Source organism: Epinephelus lanceolatus, chromosome 11 (genome assembly GCF_041903045.1).
Source record: "Epinephelus lanceolatus isolate andai-2023 chromosome 11, ASM4190304v1, whole genome shotgun sequence".
NCBI classification, from domain to species: domain Eukaryota; kingdom Metazoa; phylum Chordata; class Actinopteri; order Perciformes; family Serranidae; genus Epinephelus; species Epinephelus lanceolatus.
In genome coordinates this window covers 28,123,743-28,143,002 of record NC_135744.1, presented here as the reverse complement: position 1 = coordinate 28,143,002, position 19,260 = coordinate 28,123,743, and the positions used below count along the sequence as shown (strand labels likewise).

General features: G+C 40.3%; 1 protein-coding gene across 3 annotated transcripts in view; it reads left to right on the top strand.

Moving 5' to 3' along the window:
* The window catches only part of cadm2a (cell adhesion molecule 2a), a 290,934-nt gene that overhangs the window by 205,560 nt on the left and 66,114 nt on the right, over nt 1–19,260 (top strand). For all 3 annotated transcript variants that reach the window (XM_033641073.2, XM_033641057.2, XM_033641065.2), the window contains one exon: nt 3,403–3,552. In XM_033641073.2, coding sequence (XP_033496964.1) covers nt 3,403–3,552 — 150 coding nt within the window. The remainder of the gene's footprint in view (nt 1–3,402; nt 3,553–19,260) is intronic.

The following is a 19,260-nucleotide window of genomic DNA, read 5'->3' as shown; positions in this document are numbered from 1 at the left end:
TAGGCAGAGGGATCCCCGTACTGTTGTAACTTTGTATAGGCACTAGTGCCAGAGGAAAAAAGGGAGAGAATGGCAGAAAGAAACTGTAATATATTCTATGATTTTTAACTTCTGTCCTGATAAGTAAAGTTATAGTGCAAACCAAACATGCAGAGGCAGCTTACAGTTTTATGCACAGCAGATCTGGAATAAACTTCCACAGCTCTTTAGGTCTGCTCCAATCCTTTGTTATTTTAAAACAGGGCTTAAAACTTTTCTGTTAGCCGCTGCTGTTCCAAAGGTCATTTAAAGATGTCTCATTTTGTGCTTCTACAGCTCCTAAATCCTTTAAATCTACTGCATTTCTTTTTTCCTTTTTTCCACTTTAATGAATTGCTTGTTTTCAGTTTTGATTGTATGTTTATGCTTGTGTGAAGCATTTTGAATTACTGTTGTGTCTGAATTGTGCTATAGAAACTTAACTTGCCTTGTCTTACAAATAGATGTATGTTTTGTATCACGCTTTAAAGGGACACTTCACCCCCCCCCCCCCCCCCCCCAAATTACCATTTGTGTATCAGTTACTCACCTCATGTTACATTGAATTCATGAAGAAAATGTTTTTCTCGCACGCTACTGGTCAGCAAAGATTTTAGAGACAGAGAAGATTCTTGAGGAACTGAAGTAAAGGGGGGCTACGTTTAACAACAGTAAAACTATATCAAAACATCAGTTTACAAACTAATACAGTCAAATCCAACTCTATTAATCCACTTGAATTAACAGCCCTTTTCGAAGAGGAACTAACTTAAAGTGAAACTTATTCTGCCAGACTCCATTGACAAAAACAGTAATTTTACCTTGCTGAACACAGGAGCTGCTGGTCTGCTGCGACCTTGATCAGTTAGTTAGTTTGTCATTGTGAGACTTTGGTATTTTAGAGGGTTAGTTCAGATTAACCAAAGTCACACAATAACACAAACAAACTACAAATTGAGGCAGTGATAGTGCAGCAGCTCCCGTGTTCAGTGAGGTTGAATTACTGGTTTTGTCAATGGAGTGTGGATTTGGAGAAAGCGTAGATGTGTATTGCATTCACTTCAGTATCCCATCAGAAATGATTGTTTGTTTGGGAAGCACTGAGCATATGGACAAATGAGACTTGGATTATACTGCACGAGTTGTGTGGGCGTTTGTAAACGGATGTTTTAATATAATTTGGCTTTTGCTAAAGCAGCCACCTATGACTTCAATTCATCAAGAATGTTTGCCTTTTTAGGATTCTTCATTTATAGCTGAGGCATGTAAGAAAAAAAGTTTTCTTCATGAATTTAATGTAACAGAGGTGATTAATTGATATACTAATGGTCATTTGGGGGATGAAGTGTTCATTTAAACTGGGGAGAACTGTAAGAAATACTGATCAAAGATATCTATCAAATAACTTAATTTCTTTTCACATATATACACAGTTTATGAAGCACAATTCAAACAGTATTTGATGAAAATATGGATAGACAAAACACTTTGGAGGCACCCATGTTCCCCAGGGGCATGTTAAGCATTTTGCTGTAACATTAAATCATCCAAATCTCATGTTGTCTTGTTTGTCAAAAGCAGATCATTTGGAGAACAAACTAGCAGATTATACTTCAGGGATGAGTACAGGGTTGACAATACCACAAGTGAGCATATCCCGAGAGCGTCTCCATCTTCAGTTATATATATTTTTTTGCAGAGACACATCCACTGCAGTGATGAACTAAAATCATACACAGCATCATATTGTGCAGAAACTCACACAAAAAAAAATCATCATTGCCACCATTTGGTATGGCAGTTAACCATTAACTTCCCCTTGTGGCTAGCACAAAGGAAATAAAATGTATCACACTGTGCTGTATGTCACCCAACTGCGTGAGTGAGAAAAATGGGGGGAAAGTAAGTGATTTAAAGAGAGGATGTAATAAAGAGAGCGAGGGCAGGCGCAGGAGAACGGTAAATCGTTGGCAGATCATGCCTCATGCAAAACTTTCATGAATAAAACATATTCCTAGCCTCCCATAGCTCAGATCCATTTTTCCTCCGTTCCCCTGCTCTTCCCACTCTATCTCTCACACGCATGATTAACCTCGGGAGGCCTTAATCAACACTGGAAATGACCCGTGCTCCTTGACTTACCTCTCTCTGCCTCTCCTCTCCTCCTTCACCTCACCCTCTCCGCTCTCAACACGTCCTTCACCACAGGGTCTGTCAGTGATGGGGTTTGCCTCACCTGCTAACCCTGCAGACGAGCGCTATTTGAGGGTTTGTTTATCTTACCTGTGCAGTCATTAGCTGAAGCAAGGGGAGCACAAAATTGCCTGCCGAGTGAGATCTAATACATTAACAGCGTTTGAATGGAAAGGAGTCACACGGAATCACATGGAAATGGAATATGAAAACTTCTCATTTCTGAATATGTCTTATTTCTTTCTTTTCTTATATGTTTTTTTCCAGCTTTATGATCCTTTCCTGGGGGGGGGATGGTGGTTTAAGACGGGAGAGTTAGCTGGGGATGAATAATCTTTCTTACCTAAGCCTTTATTCACACAGTCTTTAAAACCTGTCCTCTGGGGATAGGGACAGGGATAGATTTATGGTTATTATTATTTACTTGCTCACAGCCTCCCTCGCACACATACACCACACACACACATGCACAGCAGTGAGCTGTCCATAGTTCTGAAAACTGGCAGGCAGCTATTGACGAACCAATTGCAAAGGCGACCTGTCCATGGTGCTGAAAACTAGCTCTCCTCGGACTCGGAGGTCACACAGAATTATATAACTCTGTTTATCTATCTGTTACTCTCATCGGATGCAGGCATTGCGCACACACAAGCATCCACACATGCACTCACAAGTCCGCTGAGAACGGTTTTTAATTGGTCTTCCCTGTGTAGCTGAGGTTTCAGGGTCTGTACCGCAGGCTAAATGCCCCCTGTGTGTTCTATGTTAGGGTCCAATTTAGCACACAGTAGTGAGTGGCCATCCTGGCTGAACATTTGCTTTTTAATTAGGGTGTTAAGCTTCTTTTTTTTCAAAGACTCAAACCAGATTTACTCTCTTTGTCCTGTAGCGTGAAGAGCTGATTTGCTCCTCCAGTGACAGAAAAAGAATTTTCTTTATTTTATGCGCATCATTATGAACTAAGTGGATAAAAATCACATTACTTTCTAGTCTAACTTCATAGTTTAAATTTTATATGATCATGTGAAATTTATTAAGCGAATTTAATTAACAAAGCAACCTTACAAATCCAGCAATCAAAAATGCACCATCTGTTTCACTCCGTCTTCCCCCTGTATCTTTATCTCCCACTCCCTCCTGATGCATTCTCATCTCCTCTTACATGTTTTTGTCTCATGTGTCATGTTGCAGGCATCAGCGGTCAGTACCCTCTCGTTCAGAACGTGACGGTGACAGAGGGTGGGACAGCAAACATGACCTGCCGTGTGGAGTATAATGACAACACCTCCCTCCAGTGGTCAAACCCAGCACAGCAGACCCTCTTTTTTGGGGACAAGAAAGGTGAGTTTTCGGTAGATTGACAGACAGCAGGAGCCGCACGACAGATGCAGACTTACAAAGTATTCCCTGTGTTAGGTTTGTGGTGTTTGAGAAATGCACAAAACACACAAAAACAGAATTCTTCTTTTTTTTTCTTTTTTTTTTCTTTTTTTTTTTTAGGCTGGAGAGCAACCTGAAAAATCCCCTCCGTGTTCCTGTGTGTTTGTCACTTGAATAAGCTGCTGTCTTTGTTGTGTCATAGCATCTGTCCCACATTTCATGTGTCTGTGTTTTCCTGTCGGTGCTCTGTTTTCACAGCAAGAGCATTCACAGTGCATAGAAAAAGATACACACCTTTCCTCTTGGGATGGATAGTATGTGGCTATTATTATTTTTCACTTAATCCGTCAAACTTACACACATACACACACACACAAACATCTGTTAAGGAGAACGCTTGAGAACAGATATGGCAGCTCTCTTTCTGACTTGTTTTGCAAAGAACAAGCCTGAATGTTTCTGTTTGTTTGTTTGTGTGCAGTCTATTTTACTTCAGTGTCAGATGTGTATTTGATAGTTGGAAAGGAGAAAATGGAAAAACACTGGTGTAATTTGGTTGGATTTGGACATCAGCGGGGGAACAAGGAGCAGGCTACTGTAGATAAGATAAGATATACTTTATTGTCCCCAAGGGGAAATTTTGCTTGGGCAATAGTGCTGCACACAGCTGCAATCAACTTAAAACAACACAAGACAGAACAGTGGTATACCAAAGACAAAATAATAAATTATATACAACAGAAATAGAAGAAAGATATCTAAAATATTGCACATCATGGGAGATAAAAGATGTACATACATAGGCATTGTAAAAATGAAGAAAGAAATGCAACAGTCCCTTCTTGCTTATGAACTACATAATGAAGATTAACCTGTTTCCTTGTGGAGCAGTGATAGCTAGCTACAATAGCTTTTGTGGTTGCAGTGCAAACCTCGGAGCAGGCTGTCTAGAAAGTGGTGGATGAAATGTGTTGTTGTTTTTCTATACTCTTTTCTATCTGAATCAAAAGATGCACTCTCAAAAGTTTCATGTTGTTGAAATCAAGTTAAAACATCAGAAACAACCCACACACTCTCAAAGTCAACCATTCACCCCGCTGTGCAAGTGCCCTTCACTGCAACCCTGTAGTACTTTAAGCTCGCACTGCCTCCAGCACATACAGTGCAGTGTGAAGTAAATTTCAGCTAAAACAACAAACCCAATCACCTGAGCCTTGGATGCTACAGTATTATGGCCTTGTGTATAATTGATGGCGTGAGAGCATTAAATTGCCTCCATATAATTAAATCATTGTGGTACGGCATGAACTGTGTTTGGCAGTGGACTGAACCTTGCTTTGCATCAAATCAGCTATTTGGTGGAATATTCTTTCAAGGTACAGAGTACTCCAGGGTGATGTTTTTCTGTGGGGCAACCTGGAAATTAGCATCACCCTGGTTCCCTTGAGAAAGAGCCTATGGGATTTCTCCATTGGATTTTGGATCATTGCAGGAAAAAAAAACTCTGTGGCACATATGTTCATGATACTTACATATTTTGATCAGCAATATAATCTTACCAAGTGAAGACCACGTTTATGATTTTTGGAAGCATGAATGCAATTAGGCAATAACCGAACTACACTATGGTTGCATGCAAGTGGCAGCCTACAAGGCTGAAAAATGAAGCCAGTGAGGAAGTTCCAAAAACTGCACTTCTTCGGATGACCGCTTGAGACTGGCTCCATAACAGAGTCAATCCCCAAAAAACTAAAAAATGTTTAGAGCCTATTACAAAAAACGGATTTGGTCTCACTGGCTAATTTAATCATTCGTCAACTGCATGCAGGGTGATTTTTTTTATAACTCACCTCTTTACTTTCATTAAGGCCCAAAGATACGCATATTTAAGGTTGCTTGCGTGACAGGCTGTCTGCAAGGCGTCACCACAGTCTATGAGTCTCGCCACTCCACAGCTCCCCCCTCTCGTCCAAATATGGTCCCTTGTGGCTCCAAAAAAACAAGATGGCTCCAGCCAAATGGCGAAGTTGAGGCTTGAAAACGGCAGTCCAAAAACCAATAGGTGACATCACAACCAGTCAGTAGCTTGAATCTCTTTGTGTATATGGTCCATTTTTTCCAATATTCTATGGATTGATCAAGTCGCAGTGTTAAAGAAAAGGTGATTTTCTCCATACAGTGAATTTCATCAATAATTGCAATCCAGTCATCCTTTGAAGGGAGGCTTGCCTGTAGCCACTTCTGTGCGATGACTTCCTTGCTTGTGGCCAAAAGTACTTTATAAAGGTATTTGTCCTGGGTCACGAGATTGTCCGGGGTTTTGCCCAAGTACAGTATGACAAAAGAACAATCAACTTCCATTCCAAAGATGTTCCTCATTTCTTTGGCAATCTCTTGCCAATTTGGATAAATTAGTGGGCAAAAAATATGAAACTGGTCTGCCATTGATTTACCACACAGCCTCCAGCATTCATCCCACCCCTGACACCCCTGTCGTATAAATTCAATTCTGAAGTCACAAAATTTTTCCAGTAGAACTCCAGTGGAATAATTTTTGGAGTTTTGTAATTCATTATATATTCGTGAATGTTTGTTGTCTTTTGTCTGATATACATCAATGGATATATTAATCAAATTGGGTTCTTTATCCTCTGTTTCATTTCTTAAGTAAAATAGTCCTCGACCAGGAAATATCCAAAAATATCCTTGTTTCCAAGGTTATAAACATTTGAAAGCTGGTCAGAAGTCTGCAAGTCATTACCATTAGCTATAGTGAGTAAGCTGTTACACCATTATGTGCCCATTGCCTAAACTGCACATCTAGACCAGAAGGTATAAACTCTGGATCGTAAGTCACCCATTTCATTTCACCCATTGTCACATGCTTATCAAGGTGAAATCTTCTGCAGGTCTTAAACCATATCCTAAGCACTACCTTGGTCCATTGGTTTGTCCAGATAAGAATCCTGGTGCTGGTAATTACATGAACACATTTTTATGTGACGTGACACATAAAAGCATCAAATTCACGAGTGGGATATTTACTGACATATTTTGTATAATTGAATGAACCTGAAAACCTCTTAAGACTAAAGAGATTTCGGACATCTATCCAAATACCCTTTTCAAGAAACCCACTGACTTTAAGACAAGGGAACCAATACTGCAAAAATGCTAACTCATTTCCATGTTTCAGGACTCTTTCCTGCACCACTCTATTGTGATGAGTTAAGCGGGATTTATACTTGTGTGCATTTACACCGTTGTGAGCATTTACACTTGTACGGTGGTGTCTGTGTCACTCTGCAGGTACACCTCCAAAACACTAGTTAATTGATTCAAAACACTCATTTAACATGACTTAAAAGTGACAGTTCCAAACACAAGTACACAAATCGGCTTCACTATAATTCGCAGCATTCACAGACAAAGCATTTGGCTTTTTTTTTTTTATATATATATATATATATATATATATATATATATATATTTTGGGGCATTTTTTAGCCTTTATTTGATAGGACAGACAAGTGTGAAAGGGAGAGAGAGAGAGGGAGTGACATGCAGCAAAGGGCCACAGGCTGGAGTCGAATCCGGGGCGCTGCGGCAACGGCCTTGTACATGGGGCACCTGCTCCACCACTAAGCCACCGACGCCCCAGCATTTGTCTTTTGTTGGACACATTTTCCCCACAACTACAAAATGCTGATGTTATTAGCACAAGCCTATGGCATTTTACATTGTATAAATTAGCCTAGCAGCTAGCAGACTTTTCTCCGCTCATATGAAGCCAGGGACAACAGCAACATTTAACAAAGGTAATGTTACAAAATTCGGCTCCATTACAACTCACAAGGTCCACCGACAAAACAACTGTCTTATACTTAACACGTTTTCCAAACAAATACAACATGCAACGTTATTAGCACAAGCCTATGGCATTTTACATTGTATAAAGAAGCCTAGCGACGAGCGGAGATTTCCTCTGCTCATATGAAGCAAGAATAAATCACGAAGGATAAATCACACACTAGCACAACCACAGTGGAATATTAACCAAGAATGTTGAATTTTTATAGAATAGCCACAGAAGTGTATCCTGACTGGCCAACAACCGACTCTGCTTGAAATAATGTAAAACTAATGAGTGTAGATTTCCCAATTCACTACTGTAAATGTGCCCAATGGCATTTATTGATGTTTTAGAAAGGAATCGAATCAAAATTAAATTCACCTGATCAAATGAGTTCACTCAGACTAATAGTGCAAATGTGATTTTAGGTACATTTCACAATATTAACAACACAACATAAGTTACATAAAACTTACTGTAACTTCAACATTGTCTGCATTAAACTATTTTGAAACTGAAGGCAAAAGTAGGAGGAGTAGGAGTTTAACATCCTCATCAACCTTACACTCCACTTCGTGAGAGAAAATGGCCTGAGAATAATATGATGTGCAGAAAAGAAGCTCAGTATTATAAACACTTTATATAGTGGAGACATGTACGCTGCTGCAGAGAAATTTCTTCCATTAAACACATGCAAACTCTTGTTATCTTTGCACACATTCTCAGGCAAAGAAGTGCACACACACACACACACACACACACACACACAAATTGTGGGTGTGGCACAAAGCCACCAATGTTTTAATGGCTAATAAGTACAAAGGCTTTATTCCTGACCTTTCACACCCTCTTCAGTAAAGTCCCCATAAAGAGGATTCATGGGTGTTATTTTGTTGGTTCATGCCAGCCGAAATTATTGTGCCCTGTGCGTCTCTCGGCTGTATTAGTCGAGTGTAATAGAGTATGAATCACACTCTCTTGTAAGTGTCTGGATTAAGCACATATGGGATTTACACAGTCTTCTTCCATTATCAGTCTGCCCACTGGGCTGCCATGTATTCATGCACTGTATGTGTGTGTGTGTGTGTGTGTGTGTGTGTGCATGTGCATGTGCACATGTGTGACTGTGTTTGTATGTATTTTTGGATACAGTGAGTGAATGCATGCAAAACATTTCAATTTTCAACCATTCACATTTTCAGTTACCGGAAAGAGCAGCAGTAAAAAGCTGCATTGAACATCAAATTCAAGAGTTGATGTTCTCTGCAGGTTATTCCATATCACACCAGGGGTCGGTCTTGGGGGTCTATTTCATGGCATTTCCAGAGCAGAGCTCTGAGATTGGAAATGAAAAAGCAGCCAAGGACTCTTATTATTATCAGAAAAGCAAAAGGATACTACTGAGGCCCCAGAATTGCGTTGCTGTTTTGGATCAGTGTGTGTGTGTGTGTGTGTGTGTGTGTGTGTGTGTGTGTGTGTGTGTGTGTACGTGTACGTGTGCTTTGGGAGTTGTCTTGCTGAACGTGGCAAATTCAGATGCACATGCTGATGGGAGCACTGAGATGGTGAGTGTTTCCAAAGTGCCACTGGCAGTGTGAGAAAGGAAAGATGTCTCAGCTGCAAACGCCTTTGAGCACAGTAAGTTTCAGATTAATTTTCCGTGCTGCCTGTTGGGAAGAAGAAGATGGGGATTAGGGCAAGCACACAGTTGCTCAAAAAATACAACCTCAACTTGGCAACTTTTTGCATATTTTGCTGTGTTACTATTTGTTGAAACATATCTGTTATGCCAACACACAAGAAATTATTTTTATAAAGTTCAACATCTACTTTCTCTAAGGTTATTGCTTGACTCTGCATACATAAACCTAATGCAAGTTCTTAAAGAGCCCCTCCACACCTTAAATGCCTGACCATGGCCATACTAGCTTGTATCTGTGCAAAATTTGTCACTAGAGAGGTGTTACACATTCCTCTATTGAAGGGGGCCATGTTTGGGAACTTCTGTAAATTTTTAACATACCCCAGGCAAACTAGATTAGGTACGTTACTAACAGGAATGCTGATTGCTCTCTAATACAGGAAACACATGTTGACAAGGGAACACGACATCTGAATTGCCATGACACCTGTAAAGAAACCAGAAAAATTTAGTGCAAAGGTGGACTTATTAAACGTAAAATGAAAATCTCAGCCAGACGGAATATATATCTTTATGTCAGCTTATGGCTAAATTTCTCCAATGTTTCTTATAAAGCTGGGCATATGCTGTATGATTTGAGCTTGTTTTTAGAAATGCTGTTGTTTTATTCCAACTTCCACTGTACGAATAAATCGTCTGGGGTGTGAACCCGAAGCTCATGGTTTATGTGCTTGCTCTGTGCTGTCCGTTTGTCAAGCCTTGACCTGAGTGCTCACACTGCACCCATAAAAGAGACAAGAGAGAGGTCCGTGAGTGCCTGTGGATTGTTCTGGCTATTGACAATAGTCACTAAAGATTCTTTGAAAGCATCGGGGCAGGTTGAGGTTTGTTTGCTAGCAGAGGTATGGTTCACAGTGAGGTAAAGACAGAGGTCCCAAAAAGAGCTTAAAAGTCCATTTCTGCAGAAACAGGTCAGCCTTAATTTTGATACCCTCTCTGTCTCTTACACACACACACACACACACACACACACACACTAATTATCAAGTTAGCAGCACCAACATACTAGCTAGATATAGAATTCTTTATTTGATTCCACCAATTACATTAAATATGGCAAGGAATCAAATACAAAAGGGGACAAGAAGACAATATTGGTCACTCATGGAAATACATAGCATCTTCTCCTCCATACAGCCAAGCTGCCTATAACAGCAGAAACAGAGCAAAATTTAGCAAGCTTTTTTGCTCTGCACTTAGATATGCCAGCAATGTTCAGGCCACTAGTGGTATATTTATACACATGGCCCAGGCTTCCAAATATGAGTACAGAGAATTTGCATTTGTGACCAAGACTTGTTATGATTTGGAGTAATGGTTGATATTTTGAATATTTGTCATGGAAAGCCTGGTCCATGTACAGGTCAAACACACAACCTACTTCCAAAATCAGAACCTCCGTGTGGCGACTATCAACAAAAACAATGTCAGGTGTATTGGGGATGTTGGCAAAGATGTCATAATCCAGGTCAAACCAACCTGGCAACACTCTCAAGTTTTTTTACATTGCAGCGCTTGATGGTAAAGTTTTTTGCACAGCCTCAGATATTAGATCAACAATGCGGTCATGACGAGCAATATACAGAGCTTTGTAAGCATGACACCCATTTAGAACATGTGCAGTTGATTCAAGTTGTTCAGAATCATGGTTTAAACAACACACACACACACACACACACACACACACACACCGTACATTGTATGAAAAAAGACACTGACCTTATGGAATCAACTCATGGCTCTGCTTTAACGAGAGCCTGACAACGGCCAGTCAAAATTATTCACAAGTCAGAAATTCATCCAGACGTCCGACAGCTGTGAGCAGTTAATTAGGCCATGATTGGTCCTCAATACACTCTGTACTCTGTACTGCATGGCAAACGACGCCCAATGAAGCTAAAATTTGGTGTCTAAAATGAGTGGTGCAGCCCAAACATCATGTCAGAAACAGGCTCACATTGTACAGTGTATGCCCAGCTTAATGCTACAGTAACACTTGCTATCTTAATGTGTACTGCTCATTGAGAAATTCTGGATATGGCCATAAGTCCTGCCAACCAGGTTTACAAGCAGCGGTGGTTGGTGGGGTGCATGGCCAGATCCAGAATTTCATAATGTGAGAGAAGGAGTAGGTGTGCTTCCAGCCTCTTTTTATTTTTACATTTGCGCCTTTAAAATGTGTATGGAGGGAAACTTTATATGATTCAAATGAAAATGTTTCAGTGTTTCATTTGGAAACATCAGTGATTAAAATTTTCTCCTCTAGTAGAAAAGAATACATTTATGTGAGTTATATCTTACAGTCTATTAAAAAATGACAAATACAAAACATATATTTTACACTTAGGCAGACTAGGTTTAAATTACAGACTTCTTGATATGTTAGCAACTGTCCAAAACGTCAGTTGAATCTATGTTTGTCGTCTAATTCATATCCTCTCTGCACATATGCCTGCCATGTGCATGTGTTGCATCTCAAAGAGTGTCACTTACATCCTCTATTAAAGTACGCCACGGGGCATTAGCATAAACATATTGTTTTTTCAAAGACAAATGCAGCAACTGACTTCATTACAGTCCTTTGAGTGGTGCCGGAATTCGCCGCTGTTGTTGTTTAATGTCAGGGCTGAGGCTCACCTCCAAGGCGTTTAGTCAGATGAAAGAGACTCCTCTTGTCTTCCGTCCTCTCAAAGGTGCTCTGATGGCTGTGAAGAGTTGTTTGAATTTCAAATAAGTCATTGTCCTGAAAGTAGCCAATTTTGTCCTTTCCATCACTTACCACTGAGGGACTTAAGCTTCGACAGCGAGAGACAGATGAGCACTGGGCAAGAGGGATTCTCTCTTTTATAAGATTCAAAAGAGGCTAATATCTCTTTACAAATTGCTCTTTTGGTTTTGTGTAATTCAAGACTTGATAATAGCTTTATTTCCTGGATGGAGAAATTTTGCAATGAGGCATAATTACAATTTATTCGTTTTTCTCGCACTAGAAAGAACCAATGTATAATTACTTTCCAGGCTAAATTTCCAGGCCTATTTGGCGGACTCATCATGTGCGAGCACTGGCTAAGGTATGACATTGAAATCATTTATTCAACACAGTTACTGCAATTTGCTCACCCTTTTTCATCCCAGTTCTCTTCCAACACCCACATCTGTATTTTCATTTTCAACCTACAGTACTCCCTTGATCCCTTCTCTTTAATTATCTGTCCACCCCTGCCTGCCGGAGTCTGGCACAGGATCGGGGTTTATTCGTCATAAAGTATTTCTCTACAGCACACATTTAGTAGACCTAAATGCATTATAGCTTTGCCTAAAATATGGCTAATGTAGTAGACACTTGTATTGGCAGGTGTATGCAAACAAGAGACAGTGTAAATATTTCTCAGTTGATTACGACACTAGGGTGTGTGTCATTTTGTCAGCAGAGAGAATCTGGGTGCTCTGCGAGATAAAACAGTGACGCTGCTTGCTTCATAGTGGGATTTTTCTTTCTTCAAAGTCATATTTCAAGTCTTGGGTTTAGTTTGGGTTTGAATGAATTGTTATATAGTCTTGACTCACTTTCTGACATTAGGAAATAATTTCAATCCTGACCCAGTAACTGGTTTACTTTATCTACTCACATTGTCTTGTTTGTTCATTTGTTTTGTTTCGTTTTTTACTGTGACTTGATCTAAAAGTCCCCCTTTTGAGGGACTCAAAAGGTTAATTATAAGGACTTGGAAGAATGAGCAAAGCATGATATTTGTTACTTATTATATGGTATCTATACATGTGTATAGATGTATATTGTGTTTTGTGTGTTCTTGTCTGTTTTATTTCGGAGCTTGCCAAAGATGAATTTCTGTTACTTGTGACAGACTATAAACGTTCATCTTATCATATCGTATCGTATCTTATCTTATCTTATCTTATCTGGGCCAACAGCTTTTACATTAAATTGGAAACGTGTTTCCAAGTAGTATTATTGTTGACACCACTGTCACAGAGACAACTGGACAGCTCTCCATTTTCCTTAGAGCCTTGCAAAATTCACACTACCAGTGTTTCAATTATAGATATCAACACAATCAACTTTAAAGGTTCAGGGTGATGGATTAAGGGGTATATATTGGCAGAAAAGGTATATAACATTCATAACTTTGTTTTGTTTTATTTTATTTTATTGTGTATAATCACCTGAAATAAAAACATAGTTGTGTTTTTGTTACCTTAAGCCCAGTTCAGACCAAAGATTTGCAAGTTGAAACAGGCAGCTTCTTGCAATGCACCGTTCTGCAGCGTTCTAAAAACCTGCTGGCTGATTTACAGCTTTTAAGGCTTATTTTGTGGCTGAATATAATTTGTAGCTTCTTAAAATATGAATGAGGATAGTGATAGTGGGATACTAGATGCTACAGTTGCTTTTGTAGTAGTGATGAAACGGCGAAAAACATTAACAAAACGAGCATCAGATGGACTGTATTTATAATAAATAAACCACAATAAAGTTAATAACCAGCACTAATTAATCAGTCAATGATAATGTTACATACAGTGAGCAGCAGGGACCCACCTTCCAACACCAGCATACAGTGAAACAGAAACATAGGGCTCGGTGGGGACGAAGCATCTGCAGCAGCAGGCGAACACGCTGTCTGCGGTCATTTTGACTTGACAAAGCCGATTGGCTGTTGACACAGGTGACCTATAACCAGCCGCCGGCAATTTCACCAGCTGAGTAGCAGTTGACGCCATCAGCTGGCTTGAGTTGAGCTCAGACTGACCAGTCCACACTGCTGCAACTTTTCTCTGCAGCGCTCTTAAAAGCTTTGTCTCGTCACAAATCATTGGTCTGAACTGGACTTTAGAATGAGTCGTTCCATCTATATATGGACCAGGTCCTCTTCCATGGTGTCAAATGTTATTCTACGGTAGCCCACAATGGACAAACCAAATCTGGCCATAGATAGGGCTATTCACATTTTCACATCAGCCACCACAGTTCTTGTACATGCTTGGCACACGGAAAAAGTTTCAGTCTGTTGCAAACTGCCGCCTCACCGCTGGATGCCACTAAATCCTACAAACTGGACCTTTAAGCATTTACGCACAGCCATAAACAAAGGTAGTATAGGTGAAAAATGGGAGAGGAAAAACACTGTCATCTTAATATTAACCAAAACAAACAAAGCTGAACTAAACCTCATGTTGTTGGCTTGTTTACACGGCAGCTTCGACAGCATCACATTGATGAGACAAAGTACTTTACTCTCAGAAGGAAGCAAACAGACTTGTTATAGAGTAGAAAAGCAAAGTTATTCTACAACAATGAGGGCTTTCTACGTACATTGATAGTCTTTGGTAACTGGGTATAGCTACCAGTAGTTATCAGGTTGCTCAGTGGTTGACACACTTCCTTTGTGCCATAAATTGAGCCTTCATTTTCCCAGGAGATCATACCCAGTGGCAGACAGTACTGCATAGTGAAAGCAAGGCTTATATGGAGCCAGTCTAAACACTATTAGTGTCATTATTTTATATCCATTAATTACAATGTGCAGTCAACATTTACTTTGTAATGATGAGTTAAAGCAAAAAACTATCTGTCTATCTGTGTCTATTTCCACTTTAACTGATGTAATATCCATATTTTACTGACGAGACAATCTGGCAATGAAACTATCCAAACATAATTAATATGGATCGCAGCTATGCAGTGTTTGACATCATTCCAAAGAAATGCTTGATTAATGCTGATAATTGCAAAACTTGAGGACACATTTATGATCTTGAGTTAGATTAGTCTTGGCTCATGCTGCTTCATGGAAAAGACAAAGTGACCATGAAAAGGTCACAATGACTCGGTGATGTTCCCCTCAGTCTGAGCTCAATGACTCACCATGCACCTGCATTGGTCCATTAGTGTGATACAGTATCTGCAAAGGTGGAGGAAGTATTCACTGAAGTAAAAGCTGCAATACCAGAGTGCTGAAGTACTCTGTTTCAACTACAAGTCCTGTATTCAGAATCTTACAACACAAAAGTAAAAAAAAATAATAAAAACAAAATAAAAATATACTTTAAATACCAAAAGTAAAGGTACTTGTTATACAGAATGGCTTATGAACTGTATATTACTGGATTCCAGTTTTTTATGCATTATTATGTTCATCACTTTAATGCTGCAGCTGGTAAAGATAGAGCTCATTTTAATTACTTTATGTACTGCTCAGTTGCTTAAAGCCACTACAAGGAACTTTTAACTGGATATGCAAAAGTCTCTCGTTTCTGCTGATGTCTGTGCGTGACCTACAACAGCAAATGAGACCATCGGTGTAAAGATAAGCTATTTCTATATAGTGTATATCCATACCTTTAGGAAACTGTCTCCGGGTCCGCTCCAGGTCGCTTCCAGGACGAAACGATTTATGGCACTCAGACGGCACACGTCATCTTACCTAGCTGCTTACATTTATAGTGACTCTTATAAATAGTCGCTATTCCTCCTCCTCGACCCGACGTCCGCGGGGAGTTAAAATAGCAGCAATCATCTGGTAAAAGTTCTGTGAAAGCACTGGGCTCACCAACAGTCAGCCACGTCTCAGTCACACAGAGAAAATCCAATCCTCGGGAAGTCAGGAAATCCTTCAGGATAAACGTTTTGTTGGCTAGCGATCTAGCATTTACCAGCCCAATCCTGGCAGGAGCCGGTGGGTCCACGGCGTTAGCTGTCAGGGGAGCCACACACAGAGGCCGCAGGTTGCGCAGATTCACCCCGCGCCAGCAGGGACAAGGAGAGCAGGGGCCGTAGGGCTGGAACACCTCATCTGGGCCGACGACAGGTACCAGCCAGGCGTCGACAGGGTCAAGTGAGTGCCAAGAAATAAAGACACAAGGCACCACTCCATAATCAGTCCAAGAAGCTGTGGAAGTGCTCGCCAAACAGGCCTTCAGCCTTACCAGCCGACCGCTGTGTTTACCCCGGCGGCAGTGGCGCTTACGCCGGAGAGGTGGAGCTGGGGCGCGGCAGAGGTGAGCTGGGATCCCCAATAGGAGCGGGGGCAAAGTTTTCCCGTCTTGTTGTTTCATTCATCCCCAAAACAAACACATGCGTGAGCCAGGTAAGGTACGACAATACGCGCTAGAGCTCATGGGAAATGTAGGCTTCATTCCGGCAAAACACTACCGCTTTTGTCCACAGGGTCGCCAAAATCATCTCAGAATGAAAGTTCCTTGTAGGGGCTTTAATCTACAACAATATATCATAATTTATTAGTTGATTTACATTATGCAATGCAGTATGATACGATACGATATGATACAATACGATAGGATATACTTTATTGTCCCCGTAGGAAAATTTGTCTTGGACTCAGGAGCTGCACAAGTATTGCTGCCTTATAATATTCCAGAAGAAATAAAGCATACACCATAAAAACACAAAAACAGATACTACACATAACAGTATTGCACATCAACCACTCATGTATTGCACATAACACCAGCACACAGCAGAGCACCTTAAGCAAAACACAACACAACCCCTAAGCAACATTATAAGGAACATTCTTAGTTGAGGTTGGCACAGATTAATTTTTAAAATGATTCAGTGTTTTGTTTTGTATTAATAATCTAAAGTAACTAAATAAAAAATCAAATAAATGTAGTGGCGTAAAAGTATAAAGTAGCATAAAATGGAAATACTCAAGTAAAATATAAGTACCTGAAAAATGTACTGAAGTATTTGTTATATTCCAACACTGAGTATCTGCAGCTTTTGATGTATGAGCAGTAATATGTTGATGTTGTTTGCAAAATTACCAGAGTGCCTGTGGTGGACATCTCTGCCTACGCTGTGCCATCTGCAGATTGATTGAATCTGTTTAAACATTAAGATTAGTGTTCTGGGTGAACAGCTAAGGGCCAACTGCTCGTTTTTTAGCCCCCTGAGCTGCTAAATATGAAGCTATTCGGGTCCTCAGATGTCAAATATTCAGCTGTCTGAATCAGTTTGCTGCCTGTTTTGTGGTTGTGTGAGTGCGTGTTTGTGTAAGTGCACATATACGTGTGTGTGCATGTGAAATGTCAAGCATTCCACCTCCCCAGTATGCGACCATGAAAGCTTTGATGCATTCAGAGTATCTGTGCCTGAGCAATTTAGGGGATAGGCTTTTAAAAGTTTTCCAAAGTAAATAACAAAATAAGAAATGCCTGACAGACTTTTTATTAAACAGATAGCAGAACTTTCTCTCAAAACTTAATCTTAGCAGGAAAGTTAAACTTTTGAGACAGCTGTCTTTTTTTTTTATTTCCTGGAAGAGTGCCTCCATGAAACATCCTTTCATATCGGCCTGAAGATTGGTACAGTGTTCTCTCTGATAGAAAAAAACTTGACTGTAAATCTCCAAAGATCCCTAACAAGTCCCCTCTCCCCAAGACAAGCACCATAAAACATGAGAGGAAGAAAAGGAGGAAAAAGGAGACGGAATGTAGGCCTTGGTGGGATAAAGGAGAGGAATTAAGGAGGCATTTTATGTGAGCTTTCAGACGCAGTTATCACCTCTGAAAGACACAGGCAAACTTTTCTTTGACCTTGAGCATTCTGCGTCTTCTTTTTTTGCCACTGCACTTGGCACATGTCTTTGTTTGAGTGCAACATTCAGCTTTTGATTAAAAAAAAGCTTTTTCTAGTTACTTTGCATTGTATTTAGAGGTTGCAGATAGGAACAGTAATTAAAAGCAGAGATCTGTATAGTTGTCATCGACTGTGTGTGCGCTGCTGTGGATCAGAGAAACTGGTGTCAGATAAGTGTCAGCTTTGTTTCTTCTGCTGTAAAGCAGGTTGGGACGTGAAAGAGACTACATTGTCAAATGAAGCAATAGATCCAGTTATTACTGCTTTTATTAGTAGAGCCACTTATCATCTTCGAGGTGTAGAGAAAAATACCTGAGGCAAATGGGAATAATTAGCTCACACTTAGTGGCAGTCTTTTTCATACTCTCTTCCGGGAGAAAGTTCTGGAGCACAGAGTTGGGGAAAAGAACCCATATTTTATAATAGAGGCGTTTTTTTCAGCATTATCACAAGGAAAATGTGGCTCTACACACACTGTCCACTTTCTTTCAAACTCTTTTCAAAGTCATTTTTGAAGGATAGCTGTGGCGGGTATCCTAGAAAAATATGACACTCCTTACAGACCAAGGCACTTGTTCTTCTAGTCTGGAGCTGGAGGGGGGAAAATGTATCCTTCTGCAAAACACAATAGGGTTTATAGGCAAGAGCTGTCTCCTCACTGACCCGCTTCTCACAAGGACTTAATGAAGTAGGGCTGGTGGAGGTGTCCCACTGAACTCGGCATGGCAGGTAGAAACTGATGAAAGGAAATCATTCCTGTCACAAGAGAAAAATCTCCACAAGCCAATTACTGTATAGAGTGTGGCACATTTTACATTTTAAAAAGCCAGTGTGCCTTCAGAAATGGTATAACAGGTAATGGAGGTTGAGAAATGGCTGAGATACAGAATATACATTAAGCTTTTCAATAAACATTGCATTCTGTTGCTTCTCTTTCTCTCTCTCTCTCTCTCTCTCTCTCTATATCGCTCCCTCACACTCACACACACACGCAGACAAGCTCAAGACTCCGGATGGGTTGTTGACAAGAAAAAGAGAACAGTCACATCCAGACACGGGAAGCTGAATGTATATTCTGAAATTTGCACTTTTCTCATTATAAAAGTGTGTCACTTGAATGAGCAAACGCCTGCCAAGGTTCTATACTAATACATACAGTCCCTGGATAGTGTGAGGGACAGGGAGAAGGAGGAGGAAGTGGGGGAGGCCAGTGGAAAGGCTGGGAGAGGAAAGGGTAGGAGGGAGAGGAGGGGCGGGAAATAATAGGGCTTGATATCGGTACTTGATACCTTTAAGGTATTGACCAAAATGGCCCAGTACCAAGTATTATGGAAACAACATTTGTCTTGCGCTGGTCCAGTTTTGCAAACCTGCACTTGCCTGCCACACCCTTAAAGATCAGTACAGAGAACTGACCTGTTATTATTATATCCAAGCCAAATCTGAACCCACCCTGATCCTTTAATATTAGTCCTGCAAGCTCCTTAACCT